Source organism: Aotus nancymaae, unplaced genomic scaffold (assembly GCF_030222135.1).
Source record: "Aotus nancymaae isolate 86718 unplaced genomic scaffold, 86718_ANA_hifiasm-v0.15.2.pri h1tg000020l, whole genome shotgun sequence".
NCBI lineage: Eukaryota > Metazoa > Chordata > Mammalia > Primates > Aotidae > Aotus > Aotus nancymaae.
The window spans coordinates 44,767,053-44,787,668 of NW_026988432.1; the positions used below are offsets into that span (position 1 = coordinate 44,767,053).

The 20,616-nt window shown below is 41.6% G+C and overlaps 1 protein-coding gene across 5 annotated transcripts in view; it reads left to right on the forward strand.

Annotated features, from left to right (window-relative positions):
- GAREM1 (GRB2 associated regulator of MAPK1 subtype 1) overlaps positions 1–9,982 on the forward strand; it is a 209,339-nt gene extending 199,357 nt beyond the window's left edge. For 4 of the 5 annotated variants that reach the window (XM_012447270.2, XM_012447272.2, XM_064379307.1 and 1 more), the window contains exons 5-6: positions 3,148–3,314; positions 4,784–9,982. In XM_012447270.2, the coding sequence (XP_012302693.1) occupies positions 3,148–3,314; positions 4,784–5,681 (1,065 nt within the window). In that variant the 3' untranslated portion in view covers positions 5,682–9,982. The remainder of the gene's footprint in view (positions 1–3,147; positions 3,315–4,783) is intronic. The other variant, XM_012447271.2, reaches the window with a different exon arrangement.
- Positions 9,983–20,616: the final 10,634 nt, after the last annotated feature.

The following is a 20,616-nucleotide window of genomic DNA, read 5'->3' on the forward strand; positions in this document are numbered from 1 at the left end:
TCACCATTGTAGGAAACTTACTGGAAAGCCCTCAGGAGTCCCTATGAAGGTGGCAGAACCAGCTCTAAGTGACCTTGGGTACCTGGGGTTGGTTATAAGAACAGGAAGAGGGGAGTTGCTTTAGGTCAAATTCAACTGCAAGTGGCTTTTCTGAGTTTATAGACCTAAGTCAGCCAACTATTGTAAATTAAAATGCGTATCGTAATTGACATCTGAGCATATTATAATTGACACCCCAGGTAAGTGGTCCCTAATGAAATGTTATATTTAATGGCTAATTCCAAAATTTTGAAAATGCTAAACTGAATCCAGCATTAACCATGTTTTCCTCATGTTCCACTCTAATCCAATATTGGGAAGTGACTATTTTAAAATTATAAAGTTAACTGACAGAGTCCTTATCATCTCACATTTTCCATTAGAACCAAGCACATCTATAATAAAGTGACACCCATCCACCCTAAATTCTATGGATATTCCCTAAGAAAGAAAAGAAAAACATCTGGCTACTGTGCATTTCACTAACAAGACAGAAGGAAGATGAACCAGAGCCAGAAAGCGGGTGGTCCAGCCTGAGCTCTGGTAATCTGGTTGGTTCTCAGCCTCTTAAGAAAAGACCCAGCTGGACACAGTGGCTCACACTTCTAATCCCAGCACTTTGGGAAGCCAGGGCAGGTTGAACACCTGAGGTCAGGAAATCGAGACCAGCCTGGCCAGCATGGTGAAACCCTTTCTCTACTAAAACTACAGAATTAGCCAGGTGTGGTGGCACATGTCTGTGCTCCCAGCTACTCGGGAGGCTGAGGCAGGGGAATCGCTTGAACCTGGGAGGTGGAGGTTGCAGTGAGCCGAGATCATGCCATTGCACTCCAGCCTGGGCAACAAGAGTGAAACTCCGTCTCAAAAAAAAAAAAGACCCCAGAATAGTGCAAGAGTCTTTCCTGGGCCAGCCCAACCAAGCATTCCTCTCACGTCATTATCCAAACCTCGTTTCCTCCTGGGTGTCCTTTCTGCAGTCATCCACCACCTTTTTAAAAACTTACAAGGAGAAAGCCTGCATCTGTTGGGAAAGAAATCTGCTGTTCCAAATATTTTATTTTGATCTAAAGAGCTTCTCCAGATGAAACCATCCCTCTCACCAACCCAGTGGATCCCAGTAACCAGGGCTGTGGGTCCTGCAGGTAGGAACAGTGATCCCAAGTCCCAGGAAGAAATGCAGCTGATGAGACTTTTAAAATTGCTTCCATTGCATTTAGAATTGGGTTTACTGGGCTACCATAGCTATGGGTCTTTTCTTAATGGCTGCTTTCCTCTGGCATGTGAATCAGGCCTGGGATGTGAGGTAGAGGTCCCAGGTGCAGTGCAGATGCTAGGAGATGCAGTGTGATAACATGAACCCATTTCATTTCAGCTTAAGCAAACTCACTACCAAAGCTCATAGGAGCTTGCTGTTTTCATTGTCTTATCCCAGAGCTGCTTGGCCAGAAAGGAATTGAAAGTGAAAGTGAAAGATTTGGTGAGAACATGACCTAAAAGTAGACTGGGAGGGCATTTCAAAAGCACAGCGTTTTTGACAGAGTCAGAATAGGCTCTGTTAATATTTTTACCTCTGTAGCTTAGGGTAGACTAGCAGAGCCAGGTATAAACTGCCCCCTGCTGCCTGACACAGAGAAGTACATGAAAAATGTTTTCTTCATGAGTAATTATAGTCTGAAATGCCTGTAAGGAACAGAAAGCAAATTAGGGGAATGGCAAGCAGTCTCAGAGAAGCCATGGACATCACGGATTGGCTAGATCCTCTCCAGTGTGAAGACGAAGGAAAGGTGAGAGAGCTGAAAGCAGCTCTTATAAAAAGTAGTCTTCGGATTTAGAGAGCCTCTTACTACTCCTTCTGCAACCTTGCTTGTCAGAGTGTGGACTGTGGTCCAGTAGCATCAGTATAACCTGCGAGCTTATTAGAAATGCAGATTCTTAGGCCCCACCCTGGATCAACGGAATCAAAATCTGCATTTTAAACAAGATCCCCAGGTGATACACACGTTACATTTAAGAAGCCCTTGCTGGGTGTGATGTCTTATGCCTGTAATCCCAGCACTTTGGGAGGCCCAGGCAAGTGGATCACTTGAGGTCAGATATTCAAGATCAGTCTGGCCAACATGGTGAAACCCTGTCTCTACTAAAAATACAAAAGTTAGCTGAGCATGGTGGCAGGCGCCTGTAATCCCAGCTACTCAGGAGGCTGAGGCAGGAGAATCTCTTGAACCTGGGAAGCTGAGGTTGCAGTGAGCCAAGATTGCACCACTGCATCCCAGCCTGGGAAACAGAGTGAGCCTCAGTCTTGTTAAATAAAATAAATAAGAAAAAGCCCTGACCAGGCACAGTGGCTCATGCCTGTAATCCCAACGCTTTGGGAAGCAGCCTGAGCAACATGGTGAAACTTCATCTCTACTAAAAATACAAAAAATTAGTCAGGTATACTGGTGCACACCTGTGGTTCCAGCTGCTCGGGAGGCTGAGGTGGGAGGATCACCTGAGCCCAGGAAGCAGACATTGTAGTGAGCTGAGCCAAGATTGTGCCACTGCACTCCAACCTGGATGACAAAGTAAAACTCCATCTCAAAAAAAAAAAAAAAAAACCTGAACATGACGTCAGAAGGAGCTTTAGCCCTGGACCAGCTCCAGGGTTTGCTAAGGTTTGGATCAAATTGAATTCAGCTTGAACAGTGAAAGAAACACAACCTAATAGAAGAGATGAATCCTCAAGTTAAGATTGTGAATGCCTTATGTTCTTATTTTCTAAATACTTCTTTTTTATCCATCCTCACATGTCACTAGCTCTTTAAACATAGAAACTTTAACTTGCTGTATTTTATACTACTTGCTATATTTCAGCAGCATCCAGCACTTGCCAAGCAGTTTCTTTCAAAAATCATTCTGTCCCAGCAAGTGGGTGACAGGCGCCTGATCTGCTCTCTGGCAGCCTCTTTGCTTCCCATCATTCTTGTTTACTTCAATCTTCTCTCTGCCATGCTTCCACCCTGCTGTTACTGTTTAAGAGTAGCAACTTGAGCAAGTCTGCAGGATCGAGCTGGCCCCCAGTGGCATTGTCAGTCTGTTGCTAACCTGGAGTATTCTTTTCTGCGCCAGGTCAGAGAAGAATGCCGGCTCCTGAACGCCCCACCTGTTCCACCCCGAAGCGCAAAGCCTTTGTCCACCAGTCCCTCCATCCCACCTCGCACAGTCAAGCCAGCGCGGCAACAGACTCGCTCTCCCAGCCCCACCTTGTCCTACTATTCTTCAGGGCTGCACAGCATGTAAGTCTTCTTGCCAGGTCCCACTGCACCCTTATCTTCTCATCTGCCAGTTCATGGGTCCTTGAGAGCACTTTCAGGGTAGCTATAACTGAGACAGGGTGGTGGGAGAGGAAATGACTTTTTAATTTTTTAAATAATTGTACAGGGTGAGCATGATGGGGCCTTTGTTGGTTTTGAGCTAGGATGGAAGAGCAAATATCTTGGGAAGAAAAGATGTCACGTGAATCTGTGAAATTCAGAGGTAAAGGCCAACTAGATTCTCCTGGAAACAACCCGGGTGCTGCCATCCGTTCTCACAAATCAGCATCTAGTTCTTTCTGCTTTGACTTTGACATAAGCAGACAGCACCTTTGACCAGGACCTAAAATGGAAAGGGTCCCCTTGGCTATCTACTCTGAATTTCCATCCAGACTGGAGTCCCCTTTTGACCATCACTGTTGGATGGTCATTTCCTCCTGTCCGGATACTTCCAGTGCTCTGAGCTCCTTCTTCTGCAATACAGCTCATTCTATTGTTGGCAAGTACCAATTCTTCTTTTAAGAATAAAGCCTTTATTATATTGACTTGAAATCTGTCTCTATGTAACTTTCAATCATTTCTTACATCTAAAGAAACAAAAATAGGTCCATCCCATATCTCTTTGTCAACTCATGAAAATTCCAAGTCGGCTTTGATACGAGTCTTCTCTTCTCTGAAAGAAACATCCTCACCTCCCTCTGCTGTTCCCCCGACATCACTGTCAGATCCCTCACTGGCCTGCTCACCTGCCTTTGAGCACACTCTAGTTTCATGTTGCTCTTAAAACATGGCCCCCTAGAGCTGAATCCAGCGCTCCACATGTGCTTGTTACAGTTTAAAGTAGCTCTCTTTGGAGGTTTTTTTTTCCCTGGACATTTAAATCCTTGTGCTAATGTTACTTGATTGTTCAAAAACAATCTAAGGCAAGGATAAGCATTTTATTGGAAGCATTTCCTCCGACCTCAGACTTTTGGATGGAAATAGAGTCACGGATGGTGTGATGCCATCATGTCACTGTAGCGCAAGCATGACAAGTGTGCGGCACCCATTTACTATTCTCTCACTCTGCCCTTGCTCGCTGCAGACATCATTCATCAATTATGGCACCTGTTGGTGCGAAGCCCACACATGACTTAAGAATTTCCCTCATCATAAAGAGTCAGGCACCTATTAACAATGATTTCCTTACTAGCTGAAATATTTATTTTATCCCCACTGTACCTTGTTAAATCATTATGTACATATCCACAATTACCAATGTATTTTATTAAAGATTCTTTTTTTAAAAACCTCAGTGAAGTTAGAAGGTACTTTATTGAATTCATGTTAAGAAATACTGTGTTTTTTCCTAACTGCACTTTTCTACTCAGCAGTAACATCTGTAAGTAATAAAAGCCTTGGGATTTGGCTTTTTTCTTTTAAAGATTTCTCTTTCTGTGTTTGCTTTTAAGCAGCGTCACTAAAACTGACACAAGTCCTTCTGAAAGCGCTCCTGTTTCCTGCTATCCATGTAACCGAGTGAAAACTGATTCTGTGGACCTGAAATCCCCGTTTGGAAGTCCTTCTGCTGAAGCTGTGTCCTCTCGGCTCTCATGGCCTAACCATTATTCAGGAGCTTCAGAGAGCCAGACCAGGAGCGACTTCCTGCTGGATCCAAGCAGGAGTTATAGTTATCCTAGACAAAAGACGCCAGGCACACCAAAGAGAAACTGCCCAGCACCTTTTGATTTTGATGGCTGTGAGCTCATGGCCAGCCCCCCTAGCTCAGCCACTGTAGACTTCAGTAGCAGCGTCTCTGGTTGTCCCAAGTCAGCCAGCTACTCTCTGGAGAGCACAGACGTGAAAACTCTTGCAGCTGGTGTGACAAAGCAGAGTACTTCATGCCCTGCCTTACCTCCCAGGGCCCCAAAACTAGTGGAAGAGAAGGCTGCCTCTGAAACATCTCCTTTGCCTCTGAAAATTGATGGTGCTGAGGAAGACCCCAAGTCTGGATCACCAGATCTCTCTGAGGACCAGTATTTTGTTAAAAAGGGCATGCCGGACATCTTCTCTGCCTCCTACCCTTTCTCATCTCCGCTCCACCTCCAGCTGGCCCCCAGATCCTGTGGCGATGGTTCCCCGTGGCAGCCACCTGCTGACCTATCAGGACTCTCTATAGAGGAAGTATCCAAGTCACTACGGTTCATTGGTTTGTCCGAAGATGTCATATCATTCTTTGTTACTGAAAAGATTGATGGGAACCTGCTTGTTCAGCTAACAGAAGAAATCCTCTCAGAGGATTTCAAACTGAGCAAACTGCAGGTGAAGAAGATAATGCAATTCATTAATGGCTGGAGGCCCAAAATATAGCCAAATAACCCCAGCCAGCATGGAACAAAACTGATCAATGCGTGTGCTAGAAGGGGTGGGCTGGGACACAATTTCGTGTTTTTGCACTAAAAACCTTCTCTGTAAATAGGGATAAGAGAAACTCTTACTATGCAGATTATGTTTTTGAATGGTGAACAGGCTATTTTGTACATCAATAAAAATGCTGTACAGAACACTTGGAGGTGTGCCTTGTACGTCACTCAACAAACACAGCAGCTGCTAAAAGAAAGAAAGGCATATGCAGAGAAATCATTCTTACCCAAGTAGGTTTATGCGAGAAGGTATGATATTTATTACAAAATAGCCAAAGCTGAAAGACATAAAAATCTTAAAAAAAAAAAAAAAAAAAAACCGCTTTGAACAACAATTCCCTTCTTTGAGGAGGATTGACTTTAGACAATTAACTATGTTCTGTGCTCTGTCATTCGGATTGCTTCATGTTAATTGTTTTACTCTTGTGCCTGAAAATGTTAATAATATGAATTGACACTTTAATGTTATATGCTTGGTGGGGATCTTTTTATCACAAGGCATTTTCCAAAAGTCATGTGTTGCTAAAGGGATATATGTTGTCCTTAGAAATCACACAAATCATGACCATAATAATTTATCCTTAACTGCTGCTAATTTTATTGAGCAGAGAAAAAAGAATATACATATATAATGTGTATAGATGTATACACAATACACCCATATATGTTTTACACATAATTTTGATTATGATATTTAGATAACATCTGTTCACTTTTAAATAATCCTTTGAGGTTTTGGGACTGTTAAGTACGTTGATTCTCTTAGGAATACTGGACAGAACGACTCCAAAGATTCTCAGAACCCTGTCACTTGAAGCTCAGTCTTATTTGGGTTCACTGAAAACTTAGAACAAATCAGTAAAGAGTCCTGTACTGAAGAATTAAGTTTGAGTTTAAGCCCACTGCAAGGCTGGTTTTTGCATGTAATACTCCCATGATGTCTGGGGAAATGACAGTTTCTGTTGAATTCTCGGGTTTGAGGATCTCCTTCCCCTGGTGTCTGATGGCGAGAAGTCTGAAGAACATTTGTCAGAGCACATTAGGTTTCTCAACCTGCTTCATGCTTTATGAGAGCTCAGAAATCAGACACACCAGACTTTATTGTGTATGCTACATAAGTTGAGTATTTTTAAAATGCCAATAAGAGGACTTGTTTATTTCATAAACCACTTCTTCCCTCTCTTTCAAAGAAAATACATTTTTACCATACTTTTATTCCAGGAATTCCAGGACATTAGTCTGAGAATTTTTGCTAAATATGATTAAATATTCCAAAATATAATGGCATCATCATTATTGTTGACTTTTTTAGAGAATATATCTTAGGACTGTGTTAGTTCTTGGAGCAAGGCATCATCTACTCCCCTGCACCCTGGAGTCTGGCCCCAGATTCCAGATATGCGGACAGCAAATGACCAAGGTGCACACAGTGCCCTCTGGAATAGGGGGTCAGCCAGCGAGGCATCAGCATGACTTGCAGGATAGGCCTATATGTTACCATCTCCTCTTCCTGCTACCAAAGTGAAAAAAAGAATTGAAAGACAAGGCCCACCAGTCTAGTTTTGTAGACCTGTGAAACGTGTCTTTATTTCTTGGCATTAGAAGAAAGATATTTTTAATCCATATCATGATTTGGAGTTGAGGTGAATTGATACCTATTCTAATTTTCCATCTTAGATCTCCTTTATCAAAAAGAAAGAGCATTTTTTTTCTCCTATCAATGTAAATCTCCCAAAATGTAAATACTATGGAGTACCCTGTAAAATTCTCATACTGGAGCACCTCTTCAAAAGTCACTGACAAGCCGATGAAGAACTGTCTGGTACTGCACTCATAGGACATGAGACCCATGAGACTTTCATGTTCTGAGAGCATCCTTCTGTGTGAGGGAGACTGCCTCCCTTAGTAAAGTAAACCTCTCAGAACTTCTTTTTAAAATAAAAACATACAAGATGCAATTGCAAAGCTGCAAGCTTTCCTTGACAAACCTAGCTGAATCCATCCGTTTTAAAACACTTAACACTCAGACACAATTCTCAAATTCAAGAAGAAGGAACAGGGTTGGCTTAGGTTTACTATAAAGGTTACCCACATAAACAACTGGCTCCTTATAGCATTTTATTTTCTTTTATAAAAACTTTACACAAAATAGGGTTTTAAATACTTTTTGTTTTGAACGTGGCATATTTTTGTCAAGTTTATATTGATTGGCAGTGTGGAAACTCCTTGAAAGCAAGGACTGTGGCCTTTGATTCACTTAGCATGAAACATTCTAATATCACTCTACACTTCTGAGTAAAAGACACAGCCCCTGCCCTCTTAGAGATTATATTGTTAATATTTGAAATCTCAGTTGCTAAGACTATGTATTTTTGGCTAAGAAAGATGTGAACTCTGGGCAGCTGGGTATATGGAGAGTTATGTGTGTCCTGTCTTTAAAATGTTAACCTCCAGTAAGAGATACAAAAGTAACACCCCAAGATCACTAAAACTTGGAATGTGTGGGAGACAGAAAGTATCTCTCTCTCTGCCTAGTGGTGTGTTTTTTTACTGACTTGGAATTCTTTTAATTGTAATACGTATCTTCTGTCATCTCTAAAAGCCACAAATAAATGAAATTGCCATTCCTAAGCTGAGTACCTGTCTGTGAAGGACCTTGGCACCCTGATTAGATAAAGCATTTATAGCTCCAAGAGAATCATAACAACATATGCAAGCAGGGGTAATAAGGAGACAGCCCTTCCCTTTCGAGAGCTGCGATTCTACAGCGAAAAGCAATGCCCAGAGATCCACACACAGAACCTGTCTAGCCAATCAAGTCAAGACTTATCATCTTATCTCCTCTGGCAGGTCCCCTATAATCAAACAAGGGGAAGTGTCTGTCTAAACAAGACCCTTTTGAGTCCTTAGATTCATGGCAAAAGTCATCCTGGCCCCCATCAGAAAAGAAAATCAGCAATAAACCAAGCCAAGCAGCTAAAATGTATAATGTGGACCTAACTCATGTTGGGAGGCAGAATTCAAACACAGATTAATCTTGCAAGTTTTCTCTTCTTTAAGTTGAGCTGCTAAACTTTATGAACTGTGAAATTTACTTACATTCTTTCAACCCACATATATCATTGCAGTTTATGAAGTTGCAGCGAACTGCCCATTCAACTACATTGCAGTATTTATTCTTGTCTCATGTTGAAATTCAACAATCTTATGGGAAATATTATGACAGTCCATTCCAACTGTTTCAGACACATGCAAAAACAGCCTCTGCTCACATTCCACAGCCACCTGCATGTTATCCATACAGCTCCCTGAGAAGTCGAGGGGTGGGGGGTGGGGTGTGGAAGGATGGAGGGTCCTTCATTTTCTAAATACTTTGTATAAGTCACTATTCATCATGCCTAGCAAATATAAAATTAACATTTTGAAGAACAAACTGGAAAACAGTCCTCTAAAGAACCTAGTGAACTGTTCAAAGGAAATTTTAACTTCAGTCTACCAGGAAAGTTAAATCTGTTGTTGGACATAGGGGGCTTTCAGAAACATGCCTCTTATATCAATTTCCACTATCTTTCAAGTTACCTAAAGGCATCAGACTGCTTGAGCAAGAAGAATAAAAGGCCTAGAGTGCAAATTACGGGAAGTAGAGCTTTTAGATTGTGGGGTTTTAATATGGGATTCTCATGGTCACATCATGTTAAATCACATTGTTTAGTCTTCAAAACTTAGTGTTTTAAAATTGGTCTCATCGTGATAGCCAGAAACAAGGAATAAATGTGATTTCAGTTTAAACTATATACAAATATCTTCTGTAATTTTGCTGCTCTAATTTTTAGGCTATAAATTTTGTAATAGAGCTTATCAGATTGCGAATTTCCTTTGTTTACAATCTCATGTAGTAGGGCTCAGATAATTTCTTAGCTATAAACCTTCTCTCCCACTCATATTAAGTTTCATTTAAAATATTTAAGCTAAGCCTAAAAATTGAATTCAATTAAGAATTTGGAAAGTTTATCTTAAATGGAAATGGTGTATTCTTTTCAAAGAATTTTGTAGTCATCTTTACAGTTTCTTTGCTTGGAAAACTTGGGTTGTTAACTACCAGTTAACAGTTGCAGTACTTTCTAGAGCATTATCTAATGGGCCCATTGTGTACCTCAAGATAAACACAGTATGTTATGTCTAAAAATTTCATTGTCTGTTGATTTAAATGGTTCTGAAATGTCTACAATAAAGAAATTTTCAAAGTTGTTTTTCTTGCAGTTGTTCCTCAGTGGTCAGACCTAGTACATAGTTTTCTAAGGATTTGTTTCCCATCCTCATTAAGGAGTAGGGAATTTGGAGGGAGTCCCAATACTTGCAAGCCCATTCTGTGTTAATAAGAGATGGAAGACTATGGCTATTGTGCATGGTCAGAAGATGCAGGTACCCAGGTAACTTGATGGCATACAAAGAGGATCCAGTACCTGTGTGGTCAGGAGATAGAGCAAAAGATGAAATAGATGAACTGGAAAGCTTAAAAAAAAAAAAAAAAAAAAATCTGGTCCAAAGATAGTCGTCTCAATTGATTGTTCACAGTCAATTACAGATCAAACTCTTCATTCTACTCTTTTCCCCACTCTTAATACTGCACTTCACTAATCTTAAAAAATAAATAAATAAAAGCATACCTTTGAATGGGGAAAAGAAAGAATACAAATTCATATCATTTGGCTTACATACAATTTAACTTACATAACTAGCATAAATAGAGAATTGCAAGTGAAGTTTGATTAAGAGTACTTTAACTGTAATCAAAATAACATGAAATAGTTTCCCAATATGTTATGCCCAAATCTTTGTTTTACTAGACTAAAAGCATTCCCAAATCATTCATTCCATCTTATACTTAAGTCTTCAACTACTTCTTTCCTATTTCACAGGGATAAAACCTGTGACTAAACCCATACGTGGCCACTTTACTGGATGTCAGGAGTGTGTGCTAGAAGAACCAGTAGGCTTGACTTAGGTTGGCTGAAACTTCCCGAGATTTATCTCAAGATTTTTAATATATTTCATCAAGTAATACACACTAGAACATTTGACTCTCAAATTTAGATATTGCAAAGTAAATTTGAGTTTAGAAATAAGTTATTTTTTTTTATTTTTATTTTTATTTTTTTTAATTGCATTTTAGGTTTTGGAGTACATATGAAGAACATGCAAGATTGTTGCATAGGTGCATACGTGGCAGTGTGATTTGCTGCCTTCCTCCTCTTCACCTATATCTGGCATTTCTCCCCATGCTATCTCTCCCCAACTCTCCACCCCCCGCTGTCCCTCCCCTATTTCCCCCAACAGACCCTAGTGTATAGTGCTCCCCTCCCTGTGTCCATGTGTTCTCATTGTTCAACACCCGTCTATGAGTGAGAACATGCGGTGTTTGATTTTGTGTTCTTGTGTCAGTTTGCTGAGAATGATGGTTTCCAGGTTCATCCATGTCCCTACAAAGGACGCAAACTCATCGTTTTTGATGGCTGCATAATATTCCATGGTGTATATGTGCCACATTTTCCCTGTCCAGTCTATCATTGATGGGCATTTGGATTGGTTCCAGATCTTTGCTATTGTAAACTGTACTGTAATGAACATTCGTGTGCATGTGTCCTTATAGTAGAATGATTTATAATCCTTTGGATATATACCCAGTAATGGGATTGCTGGGTCAAATGGTATTTCTATTTCTAGATCCTTGAGGAATCGCCACACTGTCTTCCACAATGGTTGAACTAATTTACACTCCCACCAACAGTGTAAAAGTGTTCCTATTTCTCCACATCCTCTCCAGCATCTGTTGTCTCCAGATTTTTTAATGATCGCCATTCTAACTGGCATGAGATGGTATCTCAATGTAGTTTTGATTTGCATTTCTCTAATGACCAGTGATGATGAGCATTTTTTCATATGTTTGTTGGCCTCATGTATGTCTTCTTTTGTAAAGCATCTGTTCATATCCTTCGCCCACTTTTGAATGGGCTTGTTTGTTTTTTCCTTGTAAATCTGTTTTAGTTCGTTGTAAATTCTGGATATCAGCCCTTTGTCAGATGGGTAAGCTGCAAAAATTTTTTCCCATTCTGTTGGTTGCCGATTCACTCTAATGACTGTTTCTTTTGCCGTGCAGAAGCTGTGGAGTTTGATTAGGTCCCATTTGTCTATTTTGGCTTTTGTTGCCAATGTTTTTGGTGTTTTGGTCATGAAGTCCTTGCCTACACCTAAATAAGTTAGAATCAGGTGTCCTCCAATTCCTTATATATCTGAAGTTAGAAAAACCAAATCATTTAAAACAGTGCTGATTCAATTCTTATTACACTGAAATGAATAAAAGATGTGCTCAGCCCCTTCTTGCTTAGATGATTCATGCACATCCTTCAGGATTTACCAAGTCTCATCTCCAAGCTGATTAGATTTCACTCCTTTGCACTGCCATAGCTCTCTGTGCATATCTCTGTCCCCTGGAAACCTATAAGCTCCCTGATATCAAGGCTTATGTCTTCATTGTTGTATCTTCAGAAGTAGGTACTATTTGAGGTTCTGTTGAAGGACTGTGAAAGTCACATTCCTGATGGCGGCCAGTCTTTGTGCCATCAAGGTCAAGACTGCAGTCAAGTGACAACAAAGTAAGGTCAAATGAGTGGTATCAGTGAAGCTTGTATCATAAAATATCTGAGTGCCTAAAAATGGGCAAAATAAAAACTTATCTAGAAATTCCAGGTTGAGTTTGTATCGCTTGCCAATGAATAAATTTTTTTTAGTTTATTTAATTCAATGACTTCCATTTTTTAATGGCTAAAAAAAAAAAAAAACCAAAAGGATGTGTTCCCAGAGATTGACTCAAATACTATCTCTAAAAAACACATGCAATTGAAAAGTAATAGATATGGTTGAATGACCTAAGCTAAGAGTGATCTCAGGATCAGAGGCAGTGATGGGTTAAGATAAGAAACAGAGGCCAGGCATGTTGGTACATGCCTGTACTCCCAGCACTTTGGGAGGCCAAGGCGGGTGGATCACCTGAGGTCGGGAGTTCAAGACCAGCCTGACCAACACAGAGAAACCCTGTCTCTACTAAAAATACAAAATTAATCGGGCATGGTGGCACATGCCTGTAATCCCAGTTACTCAGGAGTCTGAGGCAGAAGAATCGCTTGAACCCAGGAGGCAGAGGTGTGGTTAGCCAAGATCGAGCCATTTCACTCCAGCCTGGGCAACAAGAGCAAAACTCCATCTCAAAAAAAAAAAAAAAAAAAGATAAACAGATTCTGTGTGCTCAGAAACACATGGCCAGGAGACATGGTGCCAGGCATGGAAAATACCATCTGTAGGCAGATCATAGAAGTTTAGGGATAGAGGGGACCTTGGAAATGATCTGATCCCTCCTCTTTATAGGAATGAAACCCATGGAGGATGAGTGACAGGCCCCGGACCTCATATGGGTCATGAAACAACCAAGACTAGGTTCTCCCAGTTCCCTGTTTTATATTCCTTCCATTACAACACTGTCTCCCAGTTTCCTCAGCTTTTAACTTTCAAAAATAACTATCATTATTATTATTATTATTATTTTAGTGCATGGAATGCTTTACTCTGGTCCTCCAGCTTCTCTAAGACTAAAAAACAGGACAGTTCTCAGCTGATACTCCTCAGTCAGTGCCAGTTGGAAATCAAAAGAAACCTATGTATGAAATAGAAGCTCTGGGTACATCTCCTGCTCTTTGATAACACGGATCACTCAGTGGAGACACTAAATTAGATGAATGGGACAGAAAATGTAAAAGATTCACAGACAGCACACACACATTTCATCCTACTATATATATCCAGGCTAGCCGCTAGGAAGAGTTTACAAACGGTGGCATCTAGAAGAGAAGCAGCTCTTTAGTACTAAATATGACCACAAGGTGTGGAGCTTTTCCACCCAGCCAATGACTACCCAAGGATTACTCCAGTCACTTCTTAATGGAGTACAGTGGAGAGTCAGGGATTAGGAAAGAGTAAAAATTTCAGTCCAGCCATATTGGAGGTTTCTCTTCCCATCATTTACTTTTCAACTTTCCTCAGTTAGCCAAAGGCATTGGAATCCTAGTTATAGAAATGAATAAATAAAAGTGGCTCAAGGCCAGATGCAGTGGCTTATGCCTATAATCCCAGCACTTTGGGAGGCGAAGGCAGGTGGATTACGAGATCAGGAGTTCAAGACCAGCCTGGCCAAGATGGTGAAACCCCATCTCTACTAAAAATAGAAAAATTAGTGGGTTGTGATGGTGGGTGCCTGTAATCTCAGCTACTCGGGAGGCTGAGGCAGGAGAATCACTTGAACCAGGGAGGCAGGGGTTGCAGTGAGCCAAGATTGCACCACTGCATTTCAGCCTGAGCGACAGATTGAGACTCTGTCTCAAAAAAAAAAAAAAGTGGCTCAAGAAAGATAAGGGGCCAGGAGCAATGCCTCATGCCTATAATCCCAGCACTTTGGGAGGCCAAAGCGAGTGGATCATTTGAGGCCAGGAATTCGAGACCAGCCTGGCCAACGAAGTGAAACCTAATCTCTACTAAAAATACAAAAATTAGTCATGCTTTGTGGTGGGTGCCTATAATCCCAGCTACTTGAGAGGCTGAGACACAAGAATCACTTGAACCCAGGAGGTGGAGGTTGCAGTAAACCAAGATTGCACCACTGCACTCCAGCCTAGTCAACAGAGTAAGACATCTCTCAAAAAAAAAAAAAAGAAAAAGAAAAAGATAAGGAATTTGAAGATGGAGCACTATGCATATTTTCGACAGGTGTTCACTGGGGAAGGGAAAGAGAGTAGAAAACTGATCTTCATATGCCTTGCCACTTCTTGGTTCTAAGTCTGGGATTTTTTTCTTTTTCTTTTTCTTTTTTTCTTTTTTTTTGAGATGGTCTCATTCTGTTGCACAAGCTGGAGTGCAGTGGTGCAATCATGGCTCACTATAATCCCAACCTCCCTGGGCTCAAGTGAGTCTCCCACCTCAGCCTCCTGAGTAGCTGGTACTACAGGTGTGTGCCACCACACCCAGCTAATTTTTTATATTTTTTGTATAGACAGGGTTTCAACATGTGGGCCAGCCTGGTCTCAAATTCCCAGGCTCAAGCAGTCTGCCCACCTCAGCCTCCCAAAGTACTGGGATTGCAGTTGGGAGTCAGCATGCCAGGCCTGTCTCTGAAATTTTGAGAGTGAATAGTTTGAGTCAGAAGCTCTTGAGTAAAAAGAAGTTGTACTTAAAAAAAAAAATTTGGTTTGTTTGACAATAAAACCCTCAACCTGAAACTAAATCTATCAAGTAACATTACGCTAAAACTGACTTTCAAGTTTTGATTGAGAGAGCACATCTCAATCCTCCTCCTTGGCCTTCTGAGTCAAACCATGAACCCACCTAATTGGCCATGGAAGAAAGGACAAAGAAAAGATACATCCTAACTAAGAAAAAGAAAGTAATCAATCTGCAGTTTTTGCATAAATGGTTTTGCCTCATTCTATGTGCCCTTTACTACTCTCAGGAATACAGTTATTGACAAAGTAAAGCAAGTCTCTTTTTCTTTTTTTTTTTTTTTTTTGAAAAGAAATCTTGCTCTGTGGCCCAAGCTACAGTGCAGTGGTGTGATCTTGGCTCACTGCATCCTCTGCGGCCCAGGTTCAAGTGATTCTCCTGCCTCAGCCTCCAAGTAGCTGGGATTACAGGCGCCTGCCACTGCGCCCAGCTAATTTTTGTGGTATTTTTAGTAGAGATGAGGTTTCACCATCTTGGCCAGGCTGGTTTTGAACTCCTGACCTTGTGATCCACCCACCTGGGCCTCCCAAAGTGCTGGGATTACAGGTGTGAGCCACCAAGGCCGACCACAAGCCTCTTTTTCAATTCACCTTTTAAGGAGATGACTGATTTTTATAAATCCAGTAAACTACCAACAATTTCATTTTTCATAGTTTAAGTTGCCATCTTGAAGCAGTATAATTGCCCGTTAAAAGTTTTCATGGCTGGGTGTGATAGCTCATGCCTCCCAAGCCCCAAAGGGAATATAGGCATGAGCCACCACGCCCAGCCATGAAATGCACTTTGGGAGGCCGAAGCAGCAGGCAGATTGCTTGAGCCCAGGAGCTTGGGACCAGCCTGGGCAACATGAGGAAATGCCATCTCTACCCCCAAAACATAGAAAAATTAGCTGGGCATGGTGATGTGCCTTGTAGTTGAAGCTACTCAGGAGGCTGAGGTGGGGGGATCACTTGAGCCCAAGAGGTTGAGGCTGCAGTGAACTGAGATTGCACCACTGCATTCTAGCCTGGGTGACAGAGTGAGATGCTGTCTCAAAAAAAAAAAAAGAAAATAGTTTTCGTGTAATCATGTTTTTATCACACATCAGTGATTCATGAGTAAGAGTCGTGGGGTAATGTGATCGTTCTGAGAGTAGGCCACAGTTCTTGTTGTAAAATGATCTGCTCCATTGGCTTTAGGTGTATTTCTTAAAATCTTACCCCTATCCCACACACTATGCCCTTGCTTTTGGTTTCTTGTCTATGTGTAGGCTCTATAGAATTATGCCAGTTCTGCGTCTGTGTCCCATTTGCCCCCTGCCCATCTAAAGCTGGAAAAGTGTAGCCATGTAAATTATCATTTTCCCATTGAAGCAAATGCAATCTTGAAAGGACATGTGACTGACCTCCCATCCTTGAGGCAAATCACTGACAAACCCACTTAGTCTCAAAATCTGAGTCCTCGACAGGACTTCAGCCTCCTCGTGCTGTGATGATCTCTTCCTGTATTTAGTGATCTCCATGGAGGTTTTTGTTTCTACACTCCACAGTTCTCAGTTCTTTCTTCTGTGCCTCATTTTGCAACTTAAATTGTTCACCTACTTTTATGCTATATGAGTTATATTTCCATTTTTTTAGATGTGTACCTATTTTTCCCTGGAGATAAATTGTGAATCAGGTCATTTTCTGTCCTGTTGTTTCTCAGGCCTAGAGAATGTTACTTTTCTTTCCAGTTTTCTTATTAGATGAAAATAGCACTTGAGTTCTTGTCACCGTGATTCAGTGATCTGGAGCATATTTGGGAGAAGTAAGATTTCCCTGCATGAGTCATTCTGGATAATATATGTGGACATTATTTGTTCTGGCAACAGGAAAAGGCAACCTGTAGAGACACAACTGTGATAGCAACCTAGAGAGGACTATGATCCACGAATCAGTTAATCGCTGATAGTCTGTTCTTTGGAAGGCTGAGATAACTAACTTACCTTTCACAGATAACTCAGTGTAAAAGAAGAGTTTGAAATCTGGGATGGGAGAATGAAGTACATGCCCTCCTTATTCAGTTAACTATTAGGTACATCTCACTAGAATTCATACTTGAAGGGAAAATGCTCTTATTTAACCCTGCCAGCTTCTTCGAGAGGAGTGTTGTTTAATTTTATTTTAAGTTTTTGCCTTACCATGTTGCCAATGTTGACCATTTTTGGAGCATCTGTCTTCTGTCCATTGGCTTTGTCCCTTCCTGTCACCCAGAGTCAGGGTGTGATTTCATTTTAGGAGGATTGAAAAGGAGAAGTCAGCAGTTGCTGCTAGAGGAGAATTTGATACACAGCAGGTGTATCCAACACCCATTTCCAAACTGTGGATTATCCTATGACCAGCTTATCTCCCAACCTCCCTCAGGTGTTCTCCCAACTTACTGTTCACAGAAAGAAAGGATCCCCTCTACCACTCTGCCTTCTGTACTAGGTTTCTGCTCACACCCTGGGACTTCCTGTATTTTTACTCAGACTTAGCCCAAATTGCACATTTCCTTGAATTCCCTTTTTTCTCTTTTATTCTGTCTCCAGCTAGCTCATTGTGGTGCTTTAAAATATTCTCTAATCTGATTAGATCTGCCGGGGTAAACAGCGTTGGAGAAATTCTGTCAGTCTCCTAGGCAGATGGAGGAAGGAAGGGCAGCTGGTATGTGGTTGTATGCGTTCATTCACTGAAGTAATTTGAGGGAAGTCCCTAACATCATTCCCAAACAGTAAAATTGTATCCTTCAATAAATACCAGATCCGCTGAAGGCATAAGACAGGTTATAAGTTACTTTTAGGCCGGGCGCAGTGGCTCACGCCTGTGATCCTAGCACTTTGGGAGGCCGAAATAGGCGGATCATGAGGTCAGGAGTTTGAGACAATCCTGGCCAACATAGTGAAACCCGTCTCTACTAAAAATACAAAAAATTAGTTGGGCAAAGTGGCTCACACCTGTAATCCTAGCATTTTGAGAGGCTGAGGCAGGAGAATCACTTGAACCCAGGAGGCGGAGGTTGCAGTGAGCCGAGATCGCCCCACTGCACTCTAGCCCAGGTCATAGTGTGAGACTCTGTCTCAAAAAAATAAAAAAAGAAGTTACTTTTAATATCAATAGATCATTTATCCGCCAGCTCTCCACACCCTGGCATGCTCCTAAGAGACTTTCCCAGAATGTTTCCGGGAAGGCATGTTTCATTTACGCCTATGTTGACTAACACTGTTATTCTCTGATTCTCAGCCCTGGCCATAGCACCCAGGCCTGCCATGGCCACAGGGTTACTTCCTGTTAGTCTTCACTGCCAGGAGCTCCTGGACACAGACTTTGGTTGGACAGCTGGTCCTATGGACAGGCACCATCTGAGAGGTGCAGATGGACATTTCCTGTCTCCACTGTAGTTTCTTCTCCCCAGTATCACTATATCTCCATAGGAAATCACATGCATTATTTCATTTCATTTACATAGCGACACTAAAAGGTAGCTACTACTGTTGTTTCTATTTTTATAAATGAGAAAACTGCATCTAAAAAGGATAACCCATCTAAGATCACATAGCAAGTAAATGACCAATCCCAAATTGAAACCCATCTTTCTGACCCAGGGTCCCTGCTCTTATGAGGGGATATATACAACATGCTTCGAGAGCTCACAGTTGCGGGGTGGGAAACTTCACTGTGTCTTAGAGCTCAGAGAGGGCTTCCTGAAAGAAGTGATGTCTAAATAGGAATCTGAAGGAAAAGTAGGAATTAGGAAGATAAAGGGGAGGCAGGAGAAGGTGGCTGATATTCAAGGGAATAATACAATACAATCATCCCTTAGTTCCAGGACCCCTGGGGATACCAACATCTGAGTCCCTGATATAAAATGGTTTAGTATATATTTGTATATGGCCTATGCACATCTACCTATAGACTTTAAATTATCTTTAGATTACTTATAATACCTAATGCAATGTAAATGCTATGTAAATAGTTCTTATTGTATGTTTTTTTTTTTTTATTGAATTGTTATTTCATGGAGTTTTTTCAGATGTTTTCCCTCAGTGGTTGGTTGAATTTGTAGACGTGGATCCCACAGACACAGGGAACCAACCGTATTTGCAGAGTTCTAGAGATCCAAGAGAGCACACATTCCTTACAGAAATAGTCCAGTGGGACTGGAGAGTAGTGGATAAAGAATACTGGTGAGAAAGGAAGTGGCAGGAAGGAGCCTTTCCATGAAGATCACTGCAAGGCAAATGAGGGAGTCTGTTCTTTCCTCCTGAAAGCATCGGAGAAACTTTGTCATTGAAAGTAGGGGTGACGTGACATGAACAGATAGGACTGCTGTAGTGCAAGGTGGAAAACAGACCGAAAGAAGGCAGACCTGGGTGCTGAGAGGTCAATCAGGAGGCCATAGGAATTCATGCAAGGAATGAGAGGAGTCGGATGGAGTGTTATTTGTGGGGATGAAGAGAAATGGACCAAGTAGAGCAGTGTGCATAAGGGAAAACTGAAAGAGCTTGGCAATTCAGCAAACATGGCAGCTAGTGTTTATATTTGAGAGCATGTGCCTAAATCTCCCATAGCCCACATGCCTGCAAGTCTCTCGAACTTTTGTCACTCCCCTTCCTAATACAATACAGGAAAGGAAAGTAAAAGATTAATATTATAATAGTATTTCAAGGGCTTCTAGGTATAAAAAGAAACAATAAAATATGAATTTTATGACAAATCATAGTGCCTGCTGTGTCCCAGTGAAATTCATATGTTGAAAACTAATCACCAATGTGATGATATTAAAAGATAGGTCCTTTGGAAGATGATTTGGTCATGAGGAAGAGCCCTTATGAATGGAATCAATGCCCTTAGAAGAGACCCCAGAGAGCAAGCTAGCCCCTTCTGCTATGTGAGAACAAAGCAAGAGGTGCCGTCTGTGAAGAAATACACCTTCACCAGGCACCAAATCTGCTAGTGCCTTGATCTTGTACTTCCCAACCTCTAGAACTTTGAATAAATTCCTATGGTTTATAAGCTACCCAGTTGATGGTATTTTGTTATAGCAGCTCAGATAGACTGAAAGTACTCAAGCCAGAATCCCTGCCAGAGCCTCTTTGCACAAAAGGATGAAACAGGGACTCTGTCACCCAGACTCCGTCTGCAGACAAGCTCAGTAAGGAGCTACCAAGAGGGTGGCCCTGACCCAGAGTATCCCTCTATCCACCCAGCCACACTGGCCACTGCAGCATTCAAATACTGCAAGAAGGGATTTCCTCAAAATCAGCAGCTCTGGCACCTGTCCGCCAGGAGTTTCAGAGGCTGCACTCAGTGAGGCAATGGCTGGGTAGCAGAGGCTGTGCTTAGATCACCTTTGATGGTAACAGCACAACGGGTGTCACAGTTAACAGCAGTGAGGGAGCAGCAGGAGTGAGGATGGCGTCCAGGCTGTCCACTTTGGCAACTGGATAGAAAAGAAACAGAGAAGTAGCGTGAAGAACAGGCTCACGCAGCTTTGTGTGTATTTTATTTCAGGCCATCCACTAATTAGGATTGTGTTTGGCAACAAGGAACTAAAACCCA